This window comes from Pithys albifrons, chromosome 7 (genome assembly GCF_047495875.1).
Source record: "Pithys albifrons albifrons isolate INPA30051 chromosome 7, PitAlb_v1, whole genome shotgun sequence".
Lineage (NCBI taxonomy): Eukaryota > Metazoa > Chordata > Aves > Passeriformes > Thamnophilidae > Pithys > Pithys albifrons.
In genome coordinates, this window is record NC_092464.1 from 19611715 (window position 1) to 19636157 (window position 24443).

The 24443-nt window shown below is 39.2% G+C and overlaps 1 protein-coding gene across 3 annotated transcripts in view; it reads left to right on the plus strand.

Annotated features, from left to right (window-relative positions):
• The first annotated feature begins 4427 nt into the window (after positions 1-4427).
• NEBL (nebulette) overlaps positions 4428-24443 on the plus strand; it is a 257377-nt gene continuing 237361 nt past the window's right edge. For 2 of the 3 annotated variants that reach the window (XM_071560195.1, XM_071560197.1), the window contains exons 1-2: positions 4949-5290; positions 6248-6342. In XM_071560195.1, the coding sequence (XP_071416296.1) occupies positions 5222-5290; positions 6248-6342 (164 nt within the window). In that variant the 5' untranslated portion in view covers positions 4949-5221. Of the gene's footprint in view, positions 4449-4948; positions 5291-6247; positions 6343-24443 lie in introns of those variants that run through there. The other variant, XM_071560196.1, reaches the window with a different exon arrangement.

Below are 24443 nucleotides of genomic sequence, written 5' to 3' on the forward strand. Positions count from 1 at the left end.
ATACATGTGCACAAAGGTAACAAGATTTGCACCTGAATGAAGTCTTCAATCTACTTTTTGCTCATAAATCAGCTATTCTAAGGTTAAAAAAACGCAAATGAACCAAGTAACAACCTCTTGTTCAACACAATCCAAATAACTGGCCCATTTTTCCTAAGCTTTTTTTATAACTTGAAGTGAAATTATCATCCAGGTATCATGAAACACTCAATTAATAAGGCAAAATCCAGATACCATGCATAAAGTAATAGAAATTTCGATTGCAACATTAGTACTAAGAGAATAAAAGTCCCTTCTAGACAATCCCATAGTGCACTCAGAGGATGACTGGGCACTGGAACAGGCTCCCCAGGGCAGTGATCACAGCACCAAGCCTGACAGTGTTGAAGAAGCATTTGGATAATGCTCTCAGGCACAGGGTGTGATTGATGGGATGCCTTGCAGAGGGCCAGAATTTGGACTCAATAATCTTGATGGGTCCTTTCCAACTTGACATATTCTATGATTCTATGAGTCACATGGACTCTTCATTATTATTTTTTCCCACGTTTATTGAGCATATAGCTATTGTGGGATGCAGTATTCAGTTGCAGGCTTTTCACGTGATGAAAGGAGATCCTAGGAACAGAAAATACAGCTGCTGATCAACTATCCATTTTTGTTCTAGTATTTCCTTACTCTATTATAATGATCTGAGCAGGTAAAGATTGAGTAGTTCTGAAAATGGGTATTGAGATTCCACTGCAGAGTTAATTTTGGATGATATTGCAGAATATAATAGTCTAACCAATCCTGGTTTTGTTTTGGTAGGAAGTTTTTCTATAGCTGAAGTTGAAAACACTTCCACCAACCCTGGCATATGAAAGTACAAATTAGGCTTTCACAGCAGAGAATGTAAAAGCATGTGCCTCTAACAGCACCCTGAGTAGGTTTAAACAAGGTCACATTAAGGTTACATAGTTTCTATTTGAAATGTAACTATGAAGTTTCTTCTTTTATGTCAATAAATGTAAGCCCAAACAGTAAGGCTCAAAAATTGATTGCCTATTCCTGTGCCAACCAATATTTTGGTTTAATGTCTTTGCTTCCTACCCTTCCTACATAATTTAGGACAGTCACATAATTTCATAAAACCTCTCTCAGTATTTTATCTGTATTGCGGTACTGCTTTGTGGCTCATCTACCAATTCTCCATGCAGTGCCTTGACCATGAGATCATCCTTCCACTTAAGTGACTCAATGCTTAGTATCTGCTGGAGCTAGTACCCAAGTGTATCAGCTGGTTACAGCAGTCAGACAGTATTTTTAGTACATTATCTTAATTTATTAGTTATCCCACCTTTTGTACCTGTTTAAAGAACGGATCAGGTAAGAAAAACCAGTGAAATACATGAAACAGTATTTTTACAACATTCCATCAGGGTCTAAGTATATATTGTCATATTTAATCCAGAAAAATGACTGAATAATGACACTGCAAGTAGGGCATCAGCTATTGATTGAAGCATTCTACATACAGCACTTTCCCCCCACGAAATATAAATAATAACTAAATATGTACCTGAATGAAAATAAAACCACATTCTTTGCCATGAAGATACATCACCATGTTTATATGAACTTCTATTTTGTCCAATAGGGCCCTATACAACCAGAACTTCATGAGCAGATGCAATTTGCAGAAAATTGGGTGAAAAGACAATGTCTTCATGTGATCACCAAAGACAGTAAACACTTTCCCTGGGCTGTTATGTATGGCCTTTGAAATGCATGGTGATCCACAAGACAGAAGCCTTTGCTTTCCTGCTGTGAAGTGCACTTGATGGCTCCAAGAGTTCTAAACCCCATCCATTGGAGATAGGTTATAAGGATCCTATTTTGTGGGAAAGAAAGCTAAGGAAGTTCCAGGAAAGCTTTTAGAAAAACTAGATACAAACCTGAGATCCCTACGAGCCTTGTCTCTTCCAAGATGTTGTCAAGTCACCTCCAATAACACAGGGTAACTTTCTAATTTAACAGTTTTTTGAAACATTTCTGTCTTGGGTATAATGCAGTGAAAACACCTATCACCATAATGTTTTCATTAGTAACTTTAGTAATCACCATTTCACCTAGTTATAATATTTCTCATGCTGTAACATAGTTGCCCCAGAAAGTCTTTTTAACTTCGACCACTGTAGGTATGCTGAAAAAGCATCTATTTACAAGTGTTCCTAATCTGCATAGCTCAGCTAAACACCCACTTTTCAATCATCTAGGCTAGATAAACAGCCCTGAAATATACCAGATGAGAAGCATAATAGCCTGAAATCTTGGGATACCAGTTATAACTTGCTGATCCATACCAGTTGGGAATCAGTGCTGAAACCTTTCTAGAGGTTCACCACCTACCACAGGCTCCCTGCTTGTAGCAGCAGTTCTTCAGAGTACAAGGTCTGTGCACTTCTATGCTTCACAGTCTTTGGTTTCCACCCTTAGTCAGCGTCATAGTGGTGTTGTATTTTGCTTTGCTGGACTTTACCATTGCATTGTTACTACTCAGAAAAAGGAAAGGCTGCTGATGAGTAACATTTCACTGCTTTCTCACAATCATGGGTGAGATAGATTTTTCTCTCCCACTGCTTTGTATGGAGCAAAAGAATCTGCTTTTCACTACGGCAGCAGCAGAAAACAGTTGTGGCTGATGAGGAAAGAGATCTGTGCTATGGAAATGAAGATTGTGAATCAGACACTAATTTCTCCCCCTTGTGAGAAAAACTAATAAAAGTTTATAAAAGGAGAAATACTGGAATGCATTCATACTGTCAAACACTCAATTCAGATCCAACTGCAGTTATTCCTATTGATTTTACTATTCCATTTTTTGTGCTGATATTTTTGTTAATAGTTTTTCCTTTAAGAATAAGGTGAGAGATTTGATACCAAGAATAATATCCAAATGATTTTTGCCTGCTTGCAAAGGCTTTGATTGTGACTTTAGTAATCAGGAACTTCCAAGCCTCTGTCTCAGACTTCATACTTGCTGTTTGGGTGAGCTGTATGCCTCTAGTTATTTCTAATGCGATACAGAGACTTTTCACCTATAAGCCATCAGGTTGAATCTAAGGTAAGAAAGAATTAAGTCAGTTAAGATTTATATATATATATATATATATATACACACACACACACACACACATAAGTAACATTCACTGCCTTCTCTTTGAGATTATTTTCGGTCAGTTTCCTCTTTAGTCCCTACTACAGACTTGTTCCTCGTCTATATTGTGTAGCCTCTGTAGGACAGAGATCACTTCCCTGTGTGCTGGGTCTAATTCAATTCAGATGGGATCTTAGATGGGTCCCCAAATGACAGTTCCCGCAGAAAACATTGAGTTACCGTGTATTCAGGTTTCCTTTATCAGCATACTCAGATGGCTAGCATTCAGAGTTCCTTGAATGAAAGCCATTGTTCACTGCCAGCCAGATTGCCCAACAGAAAGTGTAAGGTAATCTGTGCAGCACAGAGGTAGTAGATGAGACTCACTGCATTGGCACTGCGCGGTGCCTGTGCACCTGTATCTCTCTGGGAAATCTTAGACGGAGGCCAAACTGGTCTTCAGGTATTTGTGAAAATTATCATGCTATTGTCAGTGACGAACAGTGAGAAATCTTGAATTTCATATGAAAGATAATTTTGTTACTAACAGTAAAAGAAAAAAGTCTGCTTCAGGATTTTTGAGAACTGCAGATTGCTAGCACTGGCTCTGAAATAGCCCAGCATGCAGATCGCAGGAACAGAAATGGAGCTGGTCAGCAGTTTGTCTATTTGCTACTGCACGAGACAGACATAGGAGACAATAAGCATTTCAGGACTGCCTGCAAATCTGCTTTCCTGTTGCTTGCAGCACAGCCAAGCCAAACCAAGCCAGCATCTCAACACTGAGTTTCACTGGGTGCCAGATATTTCAGTCTAGATGAGGCAGAGGCAACTTTACAACTTCCATCATGTAATATTTAAAGACTGATTAGGTGTTTCTCATTTAATCACATAGATTATTAATTTCAATGAAATTACTGTTTCTCTCTGTGCCTTTAAACAGCCAGTGCATAAAAGTTGGGTTGCTAATGCAGAATTATAGCCAAGTATTCCAGTTAACTGACTGTATTCTGATTACTTAGTAACACCCAAGTATGTGTACAATTTGTCCTTGCTGTGTGCCACATAGAATGCTGCGCTACTGAGAAAAGCCTCAGAAAAGGCTGTGCTGCATTGGCTTAAGCATGTCCCTCAGCATGGTTTATATTCCAGGTAGTTAAAGAAGTCCTCGGCGAATTAAAAACACATGAGTTCTTGCTGTACCGCTCCGCAGCGCTGCAGAGCAAGTCAGAAATGACTGTCCAAAGCCTGCTCCGAAAAGCGTCATTTGCCATTCCGGCTGCGACTCCGTTGCCCCGCGGGACCGCTGGTGAGACCCGGCGAGACTCAGCCCCGGGAAAGCGGCAACACCGCACCCGAAAACCCACGGGGACACCCTGCTGGGGGAGCACAGACGTGCCGCACCCGCCGGAGGGTCCGCGGGGCTGCGCCTGCAGGTGCCCGCGGGCGCAAGGCCTGGCCTGGGGCCGCACCTGGGGAAGCGCCCGAGCTCCCCGCAGCCCCGGCAGCGCCGCCGTCCCGCCGCTCTCTCCCTCTCCCTGCCGCCGGGACACGGGGCTGGCGCTGCTCCAGCGAGCCCCGGGCAGGTGTGCCCGGCGGCGACCGCAGCCAGCGAGTCCCGATCCCGCCAGCTCGCTTCGCCCGGGGTGGCTGCGGTGCAGGGATCGTCCTCCCCTCCTGCCCTCCCCCCTCGCTGCGGGCCGCGCCGGTGGGCTTGGCTTGGCTTGCGGCTGCAGCGCGGGGCTCAGCGTGAGTCACGCAGCCCGCGGCGCGGGGAGCCGAGCGCGCAGGCACACGGGGGAGGCGGCGGGGGCGGGCGGCGAGCGGGCGGGGGCGGCAGCACCGGCTCCCCGCCCGCCCACTCGCACATGCTGCTGAGCCGCAGTCAGCTGGAGCGCTGCTTCCTCCCCAGTCGCCGCCGATGACCTCCTCGCCCGCCCGCAGCCGCTGAGGACCCCCGGCGTCCCCGCCAGGGCAGGGGATGACAGATCGGTCGCCCGCAGCCCCATCCAGCCCAGCTCGCCGCACCGCAGCATCGGCCGCTGCCACCCGCCGGAGCCGCCGCCCGAGAGGAACCGCAAAATGAACCCCCAGTGCGCCCGCTGTGGCAAAGTGGTCTATCCCACCGAGAAAGTCAACTGCCTGGACAAGGTGCTGGGGCGCGGGCGGGCGGGGACGGCGCCTCCCGGGCGTGCCCGCCCCGCTCCTCGCGGCTCTGGCGGCGCGGGCAGGGCAGGGCAGGGGCCGGCGGGGCATCGGGGCGAGCCGGCAGGTGGCAAATGCAATGTCTCAAAGGCCGTCCGTGCTCCAGCATTCGCGCTGCCACCGCCGCGGGTGGCAGCTGCCGTGTCGTGGCGCGAGCGGGGCCCGCAGCGGCCGAGGCGCCCCTGCGGTGCCCGCCCGGGAGTGAGGGCGCCCGGCGCGGTGGCGGGTCCCCGAGAGGTGAAGTTGTAGTCGGCCCTCGCCCGGCTGTAGTTGTCGATGCCTCCCCGAGCTGGGGCGGCTGCCTCTCACACCATGGGGATGGTGTCTGGGACAGCGGGGTGGCCGCAGCCCCGTCCTGCGAGGGTGTCCCCGGTGATGCTGGGTACGCCGAGCGCGGTCGCTCCGTAAATAACAACAGCGAGGCTTTGACAGATGCGCCAAATTAGCGTCCCCGGAAAGGCAATGCCAGGCGGTAGAAGCCACCGGAGGAAAATGCCGTATTGTGTACTAAATTTAGTGTCTGTGCGGCGTACCAAAAAGCCAGCCGTCACATTAGTTAGTGATTTCATTCGCGTAGTATTGCATTCTGAGCAAGCGGTGTAGGCTATTTTTTTCTAACGAGGCAAAACGTCAAACTTCTGCTTCAGTTATCTTTAAAATAATCCTGGGAAAGTCAGCATGTGGAGGTCTTGGCATTTACCTTAGCAGAGAATTTACATTTTGGAGAGTGTTTTGGAAGCACCTTTGGCTGCATGTGAAAGTAATTATTTTGATTTAGTTAACAGAGACCTATGATGCACGGCCAAAATATTGACATGTAATTGTGTTTTTACCTTTACGATACCCTGTACACCTTTCAAAACATCAGTACCGTAAGTAATTCTACTTTACATTTATTTACAGTACTGGCATAAAGGATGTTTCCACTGTGAAGTTTGCAAAATGGCTCTCAACATGAATAACTACAAAGGATATGAAAAGAAACCTTATTGCAATGCGTAAGTGTTGTAAATGTCAAGTCTTGCAGAAATGCACATGAAAAGAAAACCTGGCTGTGGATATTGTCAAATAAGTATTGTCATGCTGTAAAAACTTAATCTAGAGAGAGCAGTGCAGTCTAGAGCAGTTTAGGATCTTTTCAGATAGAGTATTCTACTTGTGACAGAAGATGAAAATACTTGATTATCATGTGTTTAGGCAGTGCTTTAATGTCAGATCTCAGGATACAGGTCCTTTCCTCCCAGAAGTGTTGGATCTGGTGCTGACTCCTGTTACATTCATTATTGGCATGCTGGAATACAATTGTCCATTATGCTACTTGTATTCAGGGTTATGGACCTGATCAGCATTTTGTAATAAGAAAACAAAGTGCATCTTGATGGTGTAGTTTACCAGAGACAGTATCCTGTTAGAGATCGTGACAGCCTATTTTTAAAACTGTGATGCTGTTCACACATCTCAGGTTTCTAAGCTAGATATTTACAAAATCCTTGTATTTTGATCTGTTCTGGATTTTGATAAAGAAAATATATTAATTTTGGTTTGATTATACTATAGTATAGTCAGTTGCATTCAACTTTTAGATTTTGTTGTTTTGTGGATTTTGAAGACCGCTTTGATATTTGTCTTGAAAGTACTGCAGAAGAGCATTTTGGTACATGTAGGAAAAAGTTGGTTATTATTCTTTGTACCATGCTCCCATGATTTGCTAATTGCATTTCAGTATGTTTTAGTCTTTAGAAACTGCTATAATATGCTTCATTAGGAGGATATCTCTTAAGATTTTGAAATCAAGTTTGATCTTATATGTTATTTGTATATTGTTATCATTTTGACCGTGACCTAATAAAAACGTGTTTTAAGAGATGGAGTTTTGAAGCTGTAGGCATTTTTAACTTTTTTTTTTTCAGAAATACTCTCCTGTACTCATCTTAAAATATTTGTTTGATATTGAAGTAGACAGACTATACTGGCCATAACAGAAAAATTCAGGAGCATATGCTTATTTCTTCCAGGATAAAACTGAAGCCAGTCAGTGTCTAAAATACAAGTTTTGTTACAAATCTGCTATGCTGCCAAAACTTGAAACACCTCTTCACTGTGCACAGTTGTACTCAGATTGCTGCAGGAGCATATGGAGTTACATATGTACGTTTGTAGCTTTCCTTGAAGTGCTCCACACAGTGTATGAGGGTGACATTAGACCTCCTGTATCAAAGTGTGGTCCGTTGGGAGTGTTGCATGCTGTAGAGAAAGCTGTGTAGGAAAGGACAGTCCTGCTTCAACAGGTGGTATGCTCCAAGTTGAGACCAACCTTGAGTATTGGCCCTAGATGGGACTCTGCTTGTGGTGCTGTTTGAATTGAGGTACAGGCTTACATCCTTTACAGTGATGGTGCCTTTTACCAATATTTCTGTGGTTAAATTTCAGTGGTTGTTTGGTCTTTCCTATGTAATCAGATACTTACTTGTATTTAACAACACTGTTTGCAAAGTCTCCTCCATGCTAATACATTGGGGTTTCCACACTGTGTATGTTAAACTTGTGTTGCAGGAGAGTTTTTCATGTATGTTATGGCATGTGGTGTGTCCTCTGGATGGATAAGGGGGAGTAGGGATGACAAATATGTTATGTACTGTTCAGGTGCTATTCTTCTGGAAGTTGCTTTGATGAGCTTTGTAATAGTGATCCTTGAAAAAATAATCTCTAACCTTGAAAAGTCTCTCAAACTGATTTATGAAATGGGAAGAAACAAAGTAAAACCATTAAAGAATTGGGATTTCTTCTATTAAAGAAGAGACAAAATGTGATGTGTAATGTCAACCATGTGAGTTTTGTTCTTAAGTCTGGTTTTTTCCCCCCCTTCTTTTAAAGAGAAACTTTAATCATGTAATCTAAATACCTTTATGTGTTCTGTGGAACCATGAAGGGAAGACTAAGATGTACTTTGTGATTTCAATAAACTTTACTATTCTTCAAAGGAGGGATAAGATATTTTTGCAAAAAAGTGTTTTGAAAATGCAGTTGACTTAAATTTTGACAAAGATCTCTTGCCTCTCAAAGGTTACTAATTTGCAAGGCAGATACTGTTACAGTATTTCAAATTATGATGTATCTTATTCAGCTTTTATTAGAAAGATGCAAATCCAGTTTTATGTTAAATGCTGTTTGATCAGAAAACCTGTGAAGAAAAGAATGTAAATTTACTCATACAAACACCTACAAGCACTTGACAAAGAGCAATTACTGTTAGACTGTTTATTGAGGCCATCCATCAATGAGAGTGTAATTTGTAGATAAAAGAGTGGAGAAGTATGCACTAATTTGAATGGGAGAGGACTGCCATGAAGTTGTTTACTGAGATGAGAAGCCATAGTTATTTTTTATAAGGACAAGTTGAAAAGCATGTATCTTTAATAATTTTTGTATCTATTTGGTAGTTCACAGGTCAGATGAGTATATTGACTATATTTTGACCTTTGAACTTAAAGTATTCCACTCTTTCTTTTTTTCCAGGGGATGAAATTAATAAATTTTGCTTCATTACTGGCAAAGAAATTGTTTTACCTGTAAAACATAATTGTTTTTCTTTTAATAAAACAAAAAGATGTTCATCTGTAAATGTTCAAACTGTATTTTTGGTGGAAATAAAGAAAGAATATATTGTGAAATACTTTAGTTCAGTGACTATTAGAAAAGGACAGAAATATTTGTAAATACAAGATTCTGCTTTTTTTTATTAAGGTCAAGTTTTTTGTTGGACAGTTTGGCATATTTCTGGTTAAATTATTGTATACCCTCCCTGTAATAAGGATACACTGATACCAAAAGTAATGACTGAGCAACTGATGTAGCATTTGTAAGTTGTAGATCTGTGAAAGATTTTAGCACTGGGTTAGAGGGAAAACTTTGTCTACATATCCCTGTGTATAATCTGGCTTTGAAAAGAATCATTTTTGTATCACAGAGTTTCCATGATCTGTCTCCTTTAAACCTTCAAATTCTTTTACTTGTAGAGTAAAGCCTGTACAACTTTGTTCTCTCCTCTCTCTCTTTTATATATTTTTTTATTTATGTAACTTACGAGCTGTTTCAGTCAGGATAGTTATCTCTGCTTGTTTATGTAGTGCTTAGAATTTTGTGCTTTTCTCTCAGCTTGGACCTCTGAGTAGTACAGTGCTGTGATAGCTTTCAGTATTGTGTTTCTCACTTGCATTCACATTTCGTCTGTAGGGCCTCATATACAACATCTTGAGGCTTGTAGATGCATAGCATGTGAACACTCCTAGTTTTGCCTTGACCACTTTAGTCTCGCCTTTTATTTGCAGTCGGACTTTAGATATGCCAGGTTGCTGCCTGATTTGCGAAATAATGTTGATGATGAGATGAAGGACTCAGACTTGTAGTCCAGTTCTGCAGTTCAGCCAAGTGCTGTGCATCGCCTGAAGCAGGTGAATGAGCTGTTCTTTGCCTCTCTGAATGCGCATAAAAGTAGTAAAAGAAAGGTTAAGAAAATTAAAATATCTGGTAATCTGATGATTTACCAAATCACAGTGGCTTTAATGCAAATCTGAACCCCGCTTCTACTTTAGTATCTGCACACAGAGATTATTAAATACCTAATTAATATATATGAAAATAAAAATAAGAAAATTTGTTGTTATTATTATTATTATTTGCAAACTCAGATCTGCTTCTTTCCAGCTGCAGATAACCAAGATGATGAAAGGAAAGGAATGGCATTTTGGCAACTAACCATCTGTGTACTAGTTCTCAAGCTTGTTAAATAATTGATTGTAGGATGATTACGTGGTCACTTATTCTTATGGATATTAATTGAAATACTTTTCTGACAGATTCACTAGACCAAAACACAAGACCACTTTTTATGCAAAATGTAGAAGGTGAAATGCATATTTTTGGAATGTGCTCTCTGCATTAGCTATACCTACTGATGCAAACAGACTTCCTGTGTGTGAACACATCCAACAGAGATGTACTTTTTAATTTTTGCAAAACCTTGTCATTTAAGCTTCTGCAGACCTGATATGCCCTCTTACCAAAGACAAACAACCTCACTATTGCAATAAATTATTCTGAAATATTTAGTATCTAAAACTGTGCTAATCACCTGTATACAGGTTTTTATTTCTGAGTTCACCATATGGAATGATTATATAACTTAAAATTTAAATATACTCTCATCAGTCTTAGTGTGGATTTATTGAGATGAAGAAAAAGTCATCACTTTTTTTTTCCTAGCGTTAATTTCTTTTTACCTTGTGCCAGTAGGAAATAGATATGCAAATACATTTGAAATATTGTGATGTTTTTAGAAGAATTGTACCACAGTCTCAATGTGCAAGTTCAGTCAAACTTTACATTTAATGTTACTATAGGGGAAGGATAAAACTGTCAAAGTTATTTTATAACAGCTTGGAAATGGTAAGAACATGGTACAGCTTTCTGGATAGTCAGATGGGCTGGAAAGTGCAAGCAGTTGCTTTTAATCTAATGTGGTCAGTAAAGGGAATCCACTGTCCCGAAAGGTGAACTTAAGTATAGAAGTTTGGTGTTAGCTGTGAAACATGAGTGGGTTTTTTTCCTACCATTCAGAAAACTTCTAGATGGTGACTAGGAGTGTCATGATATTATTCTTAGTTAAAATAGCTAGCATTATCTTATTTTTCACTATTGATTTCGTCACGTGGTTATTTTTCAATTTAAATATGTCAGGAAGAAAGAAAATGAGTAGGTAAGAAAGAATGAGTAGGTAAGAAGCCGTGAGAACAATCCTGAAATCTTATGGAGCGACTTCAATGAGTTGCAGTAAAGAGAGTGCACAAAGTAAACAGGCTTTTGTTTTAAAATTTTTCGTCTTCAACTGTTACTGAACAACAACTTAGTGTAAAAGGATAAAAATGAGTTTGGGTTGAGGGGGAAGATTTTTTTATGGTGTGGTTAACCTTACAGTCAGTTACATGTTGGGGGTTTTTTTCTGCTTTTATTTTGTCGTCTTGGTCTTTTCAGCTTTTTCTGATCATAAGATTTGATCAAAATTAAGCTATTATATAGATCAACCCAAAATGTTTATTCTTATAAAAAGAAACAACCCAGAAATATCCTTGCAAACCTAGAAGGCAGAGATTTGCACTTTGTCACTTCATTAACTTTGTGTATTGAAGACTTTCCTCTTAGGACTTAATGTTAAGTGAGGAATGCAAATAACAGAATCACTAGAAAAACAGCTGGTAAGGATCTCAACACAGATGCAAATAGACCTATATCTTTTAAGTCCATTTTTTTTTTCAGCATCCCATGAGTATGGACTCCAGTATTTGAAAATATTTGTCTCTCCTCAGCAATCTTTTCTTCAAACAAAACAGTTCTAACTTTATCCTCATGAAATGTGTTTTTGTTAATTCTTGTTTCTCTACCTTCCATTATACCCAAATTGCATTTGATATATATATATATATATATCTATATATATAAAATTACATATATATATATATTACCAGAGCTGGTAGTACAAATGTACTTGTGTTTAATTTTTCTCCTATATCCCAGTACAGTCTTTGCCTTCTTTTTAATGTTGTAAAACCCAAACTACTGTTAAGTCATATTTAAATTGTTTTGGGCCATATTTTTATGCAGAATTGCAACCTCAACAGTTATCATCCATTATCTGAGCAGTTAATTGTTCTTGGCTAAGCACAGAATCTTCCACTTGGTTCTCATTGAGCTAAATCTCCATTTTTCCCCAGGCTGCTTCTCCAATTTGTCAAGTTCATTTTATATTCTAATTTTGTTCTCTAATGTGCTTACAGCCCCCTCCTATCAACCTGTCAACCCTCCCACCAGAAAGCCTGTAAGCACATTGCAAATTTAATAAGTGTAATCTTCATTTCATCCCCCAGGTTGCTAGCTGAAGGCCTGGAAGGGTGTTGGGAGCAGTGTGTGCTGCTGTGGTCTGATGCAGCCTTTCCTTCTGGAGTGAGCAGTAATGAATGGGAAAAGTACTTTATCTTCACTACTTATTCATGAAGTGCTAGATCAAGCATTGAGTTCTGTGTGAGAAAGGAAGTAAAATTGTGAAATTGTGGATATTTATGCAAACTTGGCTTAAATAGAAGGGACCGTTACATGTAGAGGAAACATACATTCCTGCTGCTCAGTGCTGTGTTATCTTACTTGGTTAATTGAGTATTCGGTCCAAATTAGTATTGGTAGTATCCAGTAATAAAAAGGAAAGTAGGACAAGAAGCTGAGCCTATTTGCTAGAACAATTGAAGGAGCCTCTCGGGCAAAATATGTTTGAGTTTCTGAAAGGTGTTTGATGCATATCTTTAAACTCTTTCTAGAAGGCACATAAGAACACTTTTTCAGAGTTGCTGAATACTGTTCATGAGGCAGATTGTAGTTAGTTGCAAAGGAGTTACTAAAGAATAATTATCACTGGCACAGGTCTTGGGAAGAGTTGGTCTGCTTTTTATTCCTGTGACTGCACCTAATAAATGGGATGCAAACCTATTGCTCATGTTCTATTTCAAACACGTTCAATTGGCCATGTACTGATTTTATGTTTGGTCAAGATCTGCATATACCACCTTACATGCATGGAGGATATGCAGGGAGAGGACTCTGTGAGCTCCAATAGGTGCCTTGGTTTGCATCACTGAAAGCTGTGGAGAGCTCCATGGAGTCCTATGGCTTAGGTGAAGCCAGCCTGCTTCCCTGCTGGGCCAAGTGGAGTTGAAAAACTGCCCTGAGGGAGATGATACCTTTTTCTCTCAGAGCAGGTGAATTCTTAGGTTGTATTAAGCCAGTTCTGTCATGTCCAGTCCCTGATCTGAGTGTAGGGTCTGTGTTTAGAATTCACATTTTAATATTTTAACTGTTGGTACAATATTGTTGTTGTCCCTGCTGTTGCTCTGAAGGGACAATTACAATTTAGTATTGCTTAGGACATAGCCAGGACAAGTAAATTAAAAATATGCAAATTAATATAATACATTTTATTTTATGTTATTCAAGACTGCACTAAACATAGAAATCTTTGCTGTGTGGAATCCTGGTCTGTTGCCAGTTTACATCTTTGCTCAAGTAAATGCGTGTTTTTAATATGTATGATCATTGGTCATTGTAGACAGTAGATGATTTTCCAAGGAAGAGAACATGCATATCCTCAGCACCTGTAATCATAGAATATACTGAACATATATTGTCAGGGGATTGTGATTACTGAGACACAATTTCAGTAAGCAAGTTTTTTTTGCTTGCTAGTCTTTTAGCCACTGTTGATGCTCAGGGTTATCTTGGTTTTTCTTACTGACTGTTTCTGTACTTAGTCCTAAAGACTGATTAAGGTTTTTTCATTGTATTTACTAAAATATTTAGGCAACAGAACAAGAACAATAGATGAAATTTTGTAATTTTGAATAATTTACTTCTTTGCATTGCGTAGCCTGAGCTTTGGAAGAGGTAATAACCAGTTGTAGCAAGCCTGTGAAATCTTGATGGTATGCTTTGATAATAGCTTTGTGATTTAACTGTTTGAGGTTTCAAATGTTCTAAACCATAGAAATTCCCATCATATTTGGCAAAGAACTTAAGAAAAGTATTTTCACCTGGCTGAATTTGAAGTTCATGCGGCTCTGCTAACATTGCTATTGGTAGCAAATAAATCTGCTGAGCTGATATACTCTATATACTTCATAAAGCTTGAAGAAAAATCAATGTATGTTGCAATCTTTCTCTATTGGCATCACTGACTATGTGGATTCAAAATTGTATGAATGACACATCATGTCTGTCAGTTCAGTCTCAAGAAACATGTTTTGCTGTTTACATAAAGTATCAGTGGAAGCTTACTGTAATTATCCAGACAATGCACAATCTTGGATGAGTGATCAATAAATCTTATTTTCTTCATTTTGAATATTGTGGAGTGCTTATAGAAATGTTTCTAAATTTAGAGAATGTAGAAGTTACACCGAGAGCAGCATTTGGCTGTGTGATGTTGAGGTTCTTTGAAAAGGAAAAGGTAGGCAGGACTCACAAAGGAAAAGTTTGCTATAGGAAAAAGTGGGTGAAGTACTTGTGGAATAACTGGTCTGCCTCAATATAAATGACACCACCGAGTTCATGATATCTCTAGTTATGTCATCTGACATTGTAGCTTTTTAAAAAACAAAAAATCTGCAGTTAATTCTCCTTGATTTGCCTATCAGTCCATTTCTTCTCTCTTTACTTCCCTCTGTTTTCTGATGTTGGAGCTGATGCTGCATTAGAATTGGCCAAAATATTTTCCTTTGCTTTTTCTTCGTGATGCTTGTGTAACTTTTATTTGTACTAGAGGGGAAAATCTGGATGATGAGTAGTGCAGAATTTTTACTGTCTCATACTTCCTCCTGCCCCTGTGTCTCCTGTTTCCCTTCTCCAAATACTGCTGTTCTTAGTTGTGCTGCAACTGTGTGATGATAGCTGATGCCATAATATCTTGATATGAGAAGGGCACAAACATGTGTGATCAGTGTCACATTTGAGAGAAGACTACAGCAGCTTAGTTTTAAAATAAAAAACTAACTGTAGTTTGGCCAGTAGTCATTTAAGCATATATTATAAAGGCCTTTCTGGGAAGTGCACAGTTACTCTTTAAAGATGATTTCTTAAAATCTATGTGGATACTGGGTAAGTTACCTCTGTGCTTCACAGTTTCAAAAATTCACACTAGTTTTTTTCCCACCTGAGGAGAGCACATGTTTAGAGGTAGTCCATCATGTTCTCCCTCTCTAAATGGCAGAATTTTTCACACAGGTGTATTGGTGTAATGCCAATTTCACAGATGTAAAAATAAAGTTGTGCTGCATTTTTATTTAGTTAATATTACCTCAGGTATTATTTTTTTAACTTAGCAAACTAAGTGGTAATAGCTGTTTTTGTTTTGTTCTGTTCCAGTTTTACTCTAGAAGAATTCAATACTCGTAATGCAATTCCTTTTGATATAAGTAAACTATAAATAGAAATACTTAGGGAAAGATTTAAAAGAAAAAAGATGCTGATTTCAGACTGAACTAAAATGCAAGTTGCTAAGTTTGTGGAGGGGAAAAGCGGTAAGAGGAAATAAATTGGCTAAATAAAAGAGCATGGGCTATTTCTGCTGAACAGTGTAGAGTGGCATACATTCAACACAGTAGGGTGTTCACATGTTTCATAGCATTGGTTGTGTGCATCTGCAAATGCAAGAGAGTAGAAGTTTCTGCCTCTATTTGCCTGGTCATGCAAAAAGGAAAGGGGCCAGTATGAGGATTTCCAGCAGCAGAAGTGCTCAATAAGTGGTTGACTGGAAGATGATGAGCACTGTTAGAACAGGCAGCACACTTGGTGTGTTGCTGTAAGGGAGGTGACAGTACATATTTTAAAGAACCTATCTGAAAATACATATGTCAAAAAGCAAAGGTACTTAGAAGACTTGCAGTTATTTGTCTGAAGCTGCTGTTTGTTTGATGCAGTGATACTACTGCCTTTGTTGTTTGTGTTTGATGGGTAGCAGAGAAGTGATACTGATGGAGGGTGAATAAAGAGAAATGCCCACTGGAACAAGCTTGGTTCTAAAAATATTATCTAGACATATTTGATAGAAATTTTGCTATAACATAGTAAGGTCTAAGAGTTATATTTTGCAGTAGTTGATAGGAATTTGTCAGGCTATCAGAAAGCAGATGAAGTTTGTTGCAAGAGTTAGCATAACTTGTTTAAACACTGTGGCATTAGCACAAAATTGTTAGGAGGAATGGAGAAATGGAAAATCAGTCTGGAGGAAAAAATGTATCAAAATATATATTTTTTATATATAGTATTTTACAAATATGTGAAAGGAATTGGTACCTCTGGTAAATGGGCTAAATTATGGGAAACTTCATACTGATGATATGTCTGCTTATACAAGGTGGGGAAAAAGAGTACAAAGAAAGGAAGGATGGATGGAAAAGAGAATGTATAAAAATGTTGGTTGAACTTTTCAGTTTAGCAACAGCAAACTATATTTCTGAAATGGTCGTACTTTTGAGTCTTTAATTGGGATTGGGCTGCTACCATGGTGAATCATGTCATGAGCTTTTGGCTTATTTTGATCTGAAGATCATAAGAGAGATTAAACAGACATTTTTAGATACCTCACTATTTATACTGCTGTGTGGCTTCCATTATAGTTGTGTCAGAAATGTTGGAAATCCCTGTTAACAAGAATGGAAGAAGCTGGTAGAAAAAGGAAGACCAAGTAGATGAGCTTGGATTGAGTTAATGGTCAGTGTGTTCCATGAAATACTCCTCCATGAAGCCAGGTCTCAGTTTGCAGGGGCTGACACAGAATATTTGATCAGTCTGTGTTCCATTAATTATGTCATTATTTTAATGATAAATGAATATTCAGAGTAGGAGATGCTGTTGCTATATGAAATGTGATTTGGTTTATTGCCACTGCAGGTCCTGAAGACTTCATCCTGCTTTGAGGAACTTGCAGTGAAGTGATTGTGATGAGGTTAGGAATGAATGAGTAATATCATGACAACTGGAAAAAAATAGTTTCTCAATTTTATGCCCCCTGAGAAATATTTCTTTACACTGAGCTAGGATACCAAATTAGTGTCCCTAGGAAGGTGAAAAGGTTGAGGGGAAACTAAGAAGTGCAGTGAAAGTCATGTGAAAATGAGAACAGCATGTGTGATTAGTTTTTCTGCTAGTCTCATTCAAGTAAATCTAGATTGTAAATTTTTTTTCCAATTAGATGAACATGGATATTCTTCTGAGAAGTCATTATTTAGATTGGCACTGTTAATGTTTTGCATTTATCAATTATGAGCAACTCAGCATAGCCAAAACTTTATCTTTGGAGTTTGTCTTGAAAAATAAGAGATCATATTGTTCTACAGGCTACTAAACTGCTTCAGTACCTAAGGATATTTTTGTAGAACTTGAAAAACTTAACAATAATTTATAAATAGGGCTTTCACTTATAGTTACTTCTGGAAGTTTAGAAAGACATTCTGAAGTCTGAATATAAGGTGGTCAAGCATTGTATTAATTTCACTTTGTGCTAAAGACCTTTCAGGATGACTTTTGTTTTTGTGGAGCTGAGACTTGAAAGAGTAGTATTCAATTTCTTATACTGATTAAATGCTTAACTTTCATGACCCTGCTACTACTGCTGTTTCAAGCCTCATTTGGGTCAGCAGCAGGAATTTCTCTTACTGCCCAAAAGGCAATGACAGATTATCTCCTATGCAGAATAATACTGTGTATGCAATATATTAATAAAGGAAAATTTTAAGCTTGTCAAGCTGGGTATGGGTGTGAAGGATATTGTAATGTGCTTTTGGAAGTCAAAGGAAACAGGGTAGAACTGGTTGTTTTTCTCTCATTACTTATTTCTCCCTGAGGAGAATGGCAACTCCTCTTTTTTCATAGCTTTCTCCATTCTGTCACTTCTGTTCTGCTTGGAGACAGAGGCTCTGATGGACTTAGCTTGCTGAGCAAACAAGCCCTTTTGTTTTATTCTGCCATTTTCCTTTGTGCATTGGCTGAGCCACCTGGTTGTTTGGTGTCAGATCTCTCCAGCAGATTTCTCTTCTCAGTTGCAGGCCTCACTCAGTTGAAGCAGTAATTCAGCATCTGGTGTGCTGTGACCACTGCCCATGGTGTGAAAGAAAGGTGTGTCTCCCTTGTTGCCCTGTGTGTACATCCTGGATATCATGTGTAAATGTTTAAGGTCTCTGATGTGGATCTTCACAAAGACTGCTACAGTAAGGCAGCACTTCACACCTGGGATAACAGATACTCATATATGCAGTTAATAGTAACTATAACAGCTGTTACCAAAGAAATCAGAACTGGGCATTCAGGAACAGACTTACAGCAGATATTTAAAGTTGATAGTCCAGTAGATTAACCTTTCATAGTTAAAATTAATACTAATTAATTTTATGCCTGTTATATTTTTTCAGTGGAACAGTTTCTTAGTAGGAGATGTTTTGCATGAATTTTCCAGTTTCAACCTTTTTTTTTTCTCCCCCCTGTAGGAATGTGGATTTTATCTGTGTTGGTTGTATAGCAGCAGAATGCTTTCAGGGACAAAGTATTTAGTTTTGTCAGCTAAGCTGATCTTGTTTATGTGTATTTAGCCAAAACAACTTTTATGAAAACATTAAAAGATTATCTGTATTTATTACATGTATTAATTTTATTATAGTTGTACATTCCATTCGTGTTATCAAAGCAATTTACAAATAAGAACCTATCAAAGTGGAAGGAGATAAAATATGTTATTTTCAAGAACATGGAGTTGTAATATAGTTGGGGTTCTTTACTATAGCTTGTGAAGAATAGTAATTTTAAGGGAAAATGTTCATTGTGAAGAAAATTTTGATCACAATTCTTCACTGAAAAGAATGTTTTATCCCAGTCACAGATGATATTAAGAATGGTTTGCATTTTTATGCAACTGGATGTGAGAAGCTCTGCTGCTTCCTGAGGTGTGGGAGGAAGTTTAGAAGAAGTTTGTAGTGGGGATGACCTTGTAGAGCACTTGGACACACAAACTTTATAACTGTTGCAGTCTCCATTTTTTATTTTCTTCTTACTAACCATATGTTCCTTTAATTTTATTAGGACTTCATTAACAACTGTGTTGTTTCATTTTATATAGACTTCAATTAACATTTTGGGTCCAGTGCCCATTACTTTAATATATCAAGGAGTGTGTTAGAAAGACTGTCCACAGCATGTTGAATATTGCTCTGGAAAGCAAAGTAATGAATTTGGGCATAGTTAACTCTAAACAATCCTAAGACTGTTAAAATGCTTACAAAGCATTTCAAGATAGCTCTACCTTATTTTAAGTTGAATTCTTTACCATCTATGGTCTTTGGTTCCTGTATGATTTTTCTAGAAGGTTTTGTGTCAAGGTCTCAAACTGATAGTGTATCTGCTAAAGTTTTTGGTCTTGCAAAGACCCAAGTTGCAGAATGAAACTCAGTCTTATGAACCAGGTGACATTTAGAACTTGGTGTTTTCTGTAATCACATGTATGATGAATATATTGCTAGAATGGAGATTTTACACATAAAGTAATTTAAAATTTGCTAAGAAACATGTTTGATTTCATGAATGATTGTTCTTTTGCTATATGTTTTTGAGAGAAACCTTTAAGAGAAGAGGCATTCTCTTATTTGCACAATTTCTTCTTTTTTTTTTTACCCAAGAAACAGACTAGTGCAAATTTATATGATGTTACCAGGAACATCTGTATCTCTATATCCCATATACACAACAAAAAAGAAAGATGCTGCTCTAATATCTTGATAGTTTTAGTTTAGAGTATTACAGTTAGGGAGAGTTTAAATTTGTCTCCTTGGTACTTTGTTGTTTTTTAAGGGTAACATGACCAGTAATGTCTTTGTACATCTTCCTTTGCAACATAACTGCATAGCTCCTGTGAAAGTTAAGGTTAAAATAATTTCTTTATTTTTCCTCATGACTGTCTACTTTCATGTGAGCCAATTCTTTTTTAATTCTAGGCTTGAAAAATACACCTATAAATGCTAAATAAACAAACAAAAAAATGGTATTGTTTTCCCATCCCTATTGCATGTTATTTAAAACATGTTTAGTCTGGTAAGAACTAGATTGGTCATTTTGGTACATATATTGCTTGCAACTTTTCTTTTGGGCAGTTAAGGTCAGTGAGACAATTTAACAGTAAATTGTCTAACATTTTTTCTGTTATAGTGTGACTTTTGAGAATGTTTATGTTAATTTTCAAAAGTTCTTTTTCTAAAGCAAAATTAGGTAAAAAAACTAACCTGGCATTTTCCTTAAAGAAATGAACAGGACTGGAAGCCTTCATGGCACCATTTTCTTATCTACTATAAAGCAACTACACTAAAGAATCATCTGTTTTGGTCATAGTAAATTAAGTAGTAGATGGGCAAAAGCTGGGAAAGCTTCAACACTTAGAACTCTACAAATAGTCAAGCAACTACCAATTTCCCCAAAGAAGTGATGGGATTATTTTTGAATAGGGGAAGCTTAATCACAGCTTTTAGTATGTGGAAGATGCTGGATATGAAACCAGTGGGTAATGATAGAAATATACACCTCAGCTGAAAAGATTTTTCCATATGCCATAATGTTCATGAAGGCTGTGCTAAGTAGATCTTGATAAACAATTCTGTTGATGCATAGGAAATCATCTTGTCTGTGTTAGTTTTGCAATAAAGTTGGGTGAAAAGCAAAAAATATTTGCTGTTCCCATAAAAAAATCAGATCTTAAAATAGGAATGCACTGAACACAGAAAAGGAGAAGATCCTGCAGAGTCAGACTGTCATTTATACTGTTGTTTTTGAAGTGAAACACTTGAAGCACACAATCATCAATTATATAATTTGTTTTTGGAGTTCCTGTTATCGTCATAGTTGAATACTTTTCACCCAGGGGATGTTAGTTATATAAAGCTGATGGGCCAGTGTATTATAAAAGTGTATACCTCTGATAGGGGGCTGGATTTCTTCATGTCCTGGAACATTGTTTTGAGGACTGACCAGTAAAAGTGAGGACAATGAACTGAAACAGCCTTATCTTAAGTGTAGAGTATTGAAGGAAGTTTGACAGAATTAAATACTCAAAAATACCTTTTGAACTGTACTATGGTGGTAGTTACTTTTCAGACATTGCACTGGAGGGGACCTTTTAAAAGTTGAAGGTGCTCTTTAGATGTGGTAGCAAATAGAACTGCTGCTTGTATCTCTTACGCTTCTCTTGTCACAAGAAAACAGTAGTGTAGATGGTATGTCTGAAAAGTAATTGAAAAAAGTAATTGAAGTAGGCCACTACCAATTCTACATTCTGTTTTCTCAATGGAAGGAATTAAAAAATACAACCTTTTGTACTTCCTTTGATGTTCAATTTGTCACCCTTTTCCCAGCAGGAGAGATGTGCTCAGTGGAATTATCCTGTGGTTTGATTTCCTTTGTTCTGTAAGCAGACCAGCTTTTATTGACCTTCCAAGAAGATGTACACATTAGGATAGTGGATTATGTCATTAAGTTATGTTTTGACTGGCATAAAATATTAAGAGTCGTAACCATTTCCTTAAGACAAGAAATATGTAAAGTGGTGAGGAGAGAAGTCCTCACTGTGCGGTACCACTGACACAAAGCAGGGGTACATTAAAGTGCACTCTGGGTGAAAGAGGAAGGGGGAGGTATAGAAATGTGACATTCCAGGAAGGCTGGGCTATGGACCAAGTTGTTGCTGCAGGAGAATTTAGAATGGAAAGGCCTCTACACATATTACACGTTCCTTGAATGTTTAAAACAGGCAGAAGAACTTAAAAGGCATGACGGAATAAAGCTGGCAAGTTTTGCCTTCTGCTCCATCCACACAGGTTGTTAAATGATTCTCCTTGCTGTGATAGTAGAGAGCCTGCCAGGAGTGCATTAAGCATCGTGATTAATGTCTGTCACATGTTTGTTCTCTCATCTTCTCCCCAGCAGGTGGTGTGTATATGCAGTGGTTCTTTTTAAGGTTTAAAGAAAACAAGGCTCTCTGCAAAGATGCATGTTATGTGTAAAAGGACGCAATATCAATAAGTGGAACATGTGCTTGGAGCAGAAAGGGCTTGTGATGTCCCTGAGTTCCTAAAAACTGGGCTGAACAAGGAACAAACTGTCTCCAGGAAGGTTCTGTCTCCATTACAGCGGTTTTCTGCTATTGTTCTAGAGACTTCTTGTAAGCCAGAAGTAGTAAAATAAGTCTTCCTTAAGATTGGGTTAAGATTGGAGGCAGCCTGGGCTGCAGCAACCATGCCCTGGTGAGTTTGTGATCTTAAGGAGCACGGGCCTGGTGAGGAGCAAAGTCATGGCTGAGCAAGGATCTGCTCCTCACACTGAGGAGTAGGAAGGAAATGCACAACCGGTGGAAGCAGAGTCAGGTGACTTGTGGAGAGTACAGGGATATTGTTTGAATGTGTAGAGATGGGGTCTAGAAAGCTAAGGCACAGAAGGAACAGGACTTAGCAAGGGATGCAAAGAATAACAAGTGGAGTTTCTCTAAGTCAGAAAAGAAAGGCCAAGGAGAGTGTATCCCCCCCTGAAAAAAGTAGGGAGAACTGACAACAATGTATACAGAAAAGGTTGAGGTACTCAATGAGTTCTTTGCTGGCAATCAGACTTCCCATATCTCTGAAGTCCCTGAACCTCCAGGGTGGGGTTTGGGGGAGCAAGGACCCTCCCACTGTAGGTGGGATGCAAGTCTGGAACCACATGAAATGAAAAGCCTGACAACATGCATCTCAGGGTCTTGAGGGAGCTGGCTGATGTTATTGTCAAGCTACTCTACCATATTTGAAAAATCATGGCAGTCAAAGTCCCTGGTGACTGGAATAAGGGAAATGTCACTCCTATTTTTGAACAGAAGGGAAGGGAAGACCTGGAGAACAATAGGCTGGTTAGGCTTAGCTCTGCCTTGGAAGATCATAGGGCAGAACTTTATGGTAGCAGTGTTAAGGCATGTACAAGACAAGGCTGTGATCTGAGACAGCCAGCATGGCTTTACCAACGGCAGATTGTGCCTGACCAATCCGGTGTCCCTCAGGGCTCTGGTTTGGGGTTGATGCTCTTCAATATCTTCATTAATGACATAGACAGTGAGATCAAGTGTGCCCTCAGCAAATTTGCAGACGACACAAGGGTGAGAGGTGCAGTTGACACACTCGGAGGATGGGATGCCAGCCAGAGGGACCTGGACAAAATTGAGAAGGGGGTCCATAAGAACTCATGAAGCTGAACAAGTCCAGTTGGAAGCTGTTGCACCTGGTATGGGGCAATCCTAGAAATGAGTACAAACTGGAACAAAAACTTACTGAGAGCAGGACTTGATGTTCTTAGTGGATGAGAAGGTCAACATGAACCAACAGTGTGTGCTTGCAGCCCAGAAAGCCAACCACATCCTGGGCTGCATCAAAATAGGAGTGGCCAACAGGTCAAGTGAGGTGATTCTCCTCCTCTACTCTGCCCTCATGAGACCACACCTTACATCCAGCTCTGGGGTGCCCAGCACAAGAAAGATGTGGACCTGTTTGATTTTGTCCAGAGGAGGCCATGAAAATGATCAGAGGGCTGGAGACAGGCTGAGAGAGTTGGGGCCATTGAGCCAGAAGAACAGAAGGCTGTGGGGAGATCTCATTGCAGCCTTCTAGTACTTAAAGGGGATTTATAAAACAGAATGAAAGTGACTTTTTACACAGGTCGATAGTGATAGGACAACAGGGAATGGTCTAAAACTGAAAGATGAGGGATTTTGATTAGATGTGAGAAAGAAATCCTTTACTCTGGGTGGTGAGGCACTGGAACAGGTTGTCCAGAGAAGTTGTGGATGTCCCCTCCCTGGAAGTGTTGAAGGCCAGGTTTGATGGGGACCTGAACAACCTGATCTAGTGGGTGGCATTCCTGTCCATGGCGGGTGGAGATTGCAACTAGATGATCTTTAAGGTTCCTTCAAACTCAAACCATTCTGTGATTCTATGTTTAAATTTGAGTTACATTTTAAAATATTTATTCACATTTGATATGAGGTCAGATAACTTGAACTTTGAAACTCTGTGGAATGGCAGGACTGACAGTGGCAGAAAAATTTCATGTGCTTATGACAATCTCTTTTGCTTAGAGGGCATTCTGGTCTAGTCTATATGAATTGGAAGTTTCCTCACATTACTTGATAAGCCCACAGAATGTCTGAGTGCTGGACTGATGGGGACATGCATTCTGAGTGCAGCCAGTTATTAGAAAGGTGCTTATACTTGTGTATTTATGACTGGAAAAAAAGTCTTTTTTATATTGGAAGTGCAACAAAAAAATTAACTATAGTATCACAACATTCCTATTCCCCATTGTATATATGAGTATGATATCTTCTCTGTATAGTTTTAATAATGACTATTAATAGATTATTTAAAGTAGTATTTATTTTTGTATAGTTCAGATGCCGTTAAGTGGCAGAATGAAATGCCTATGATGAATAATTAAACTAATTTGAAAAAAT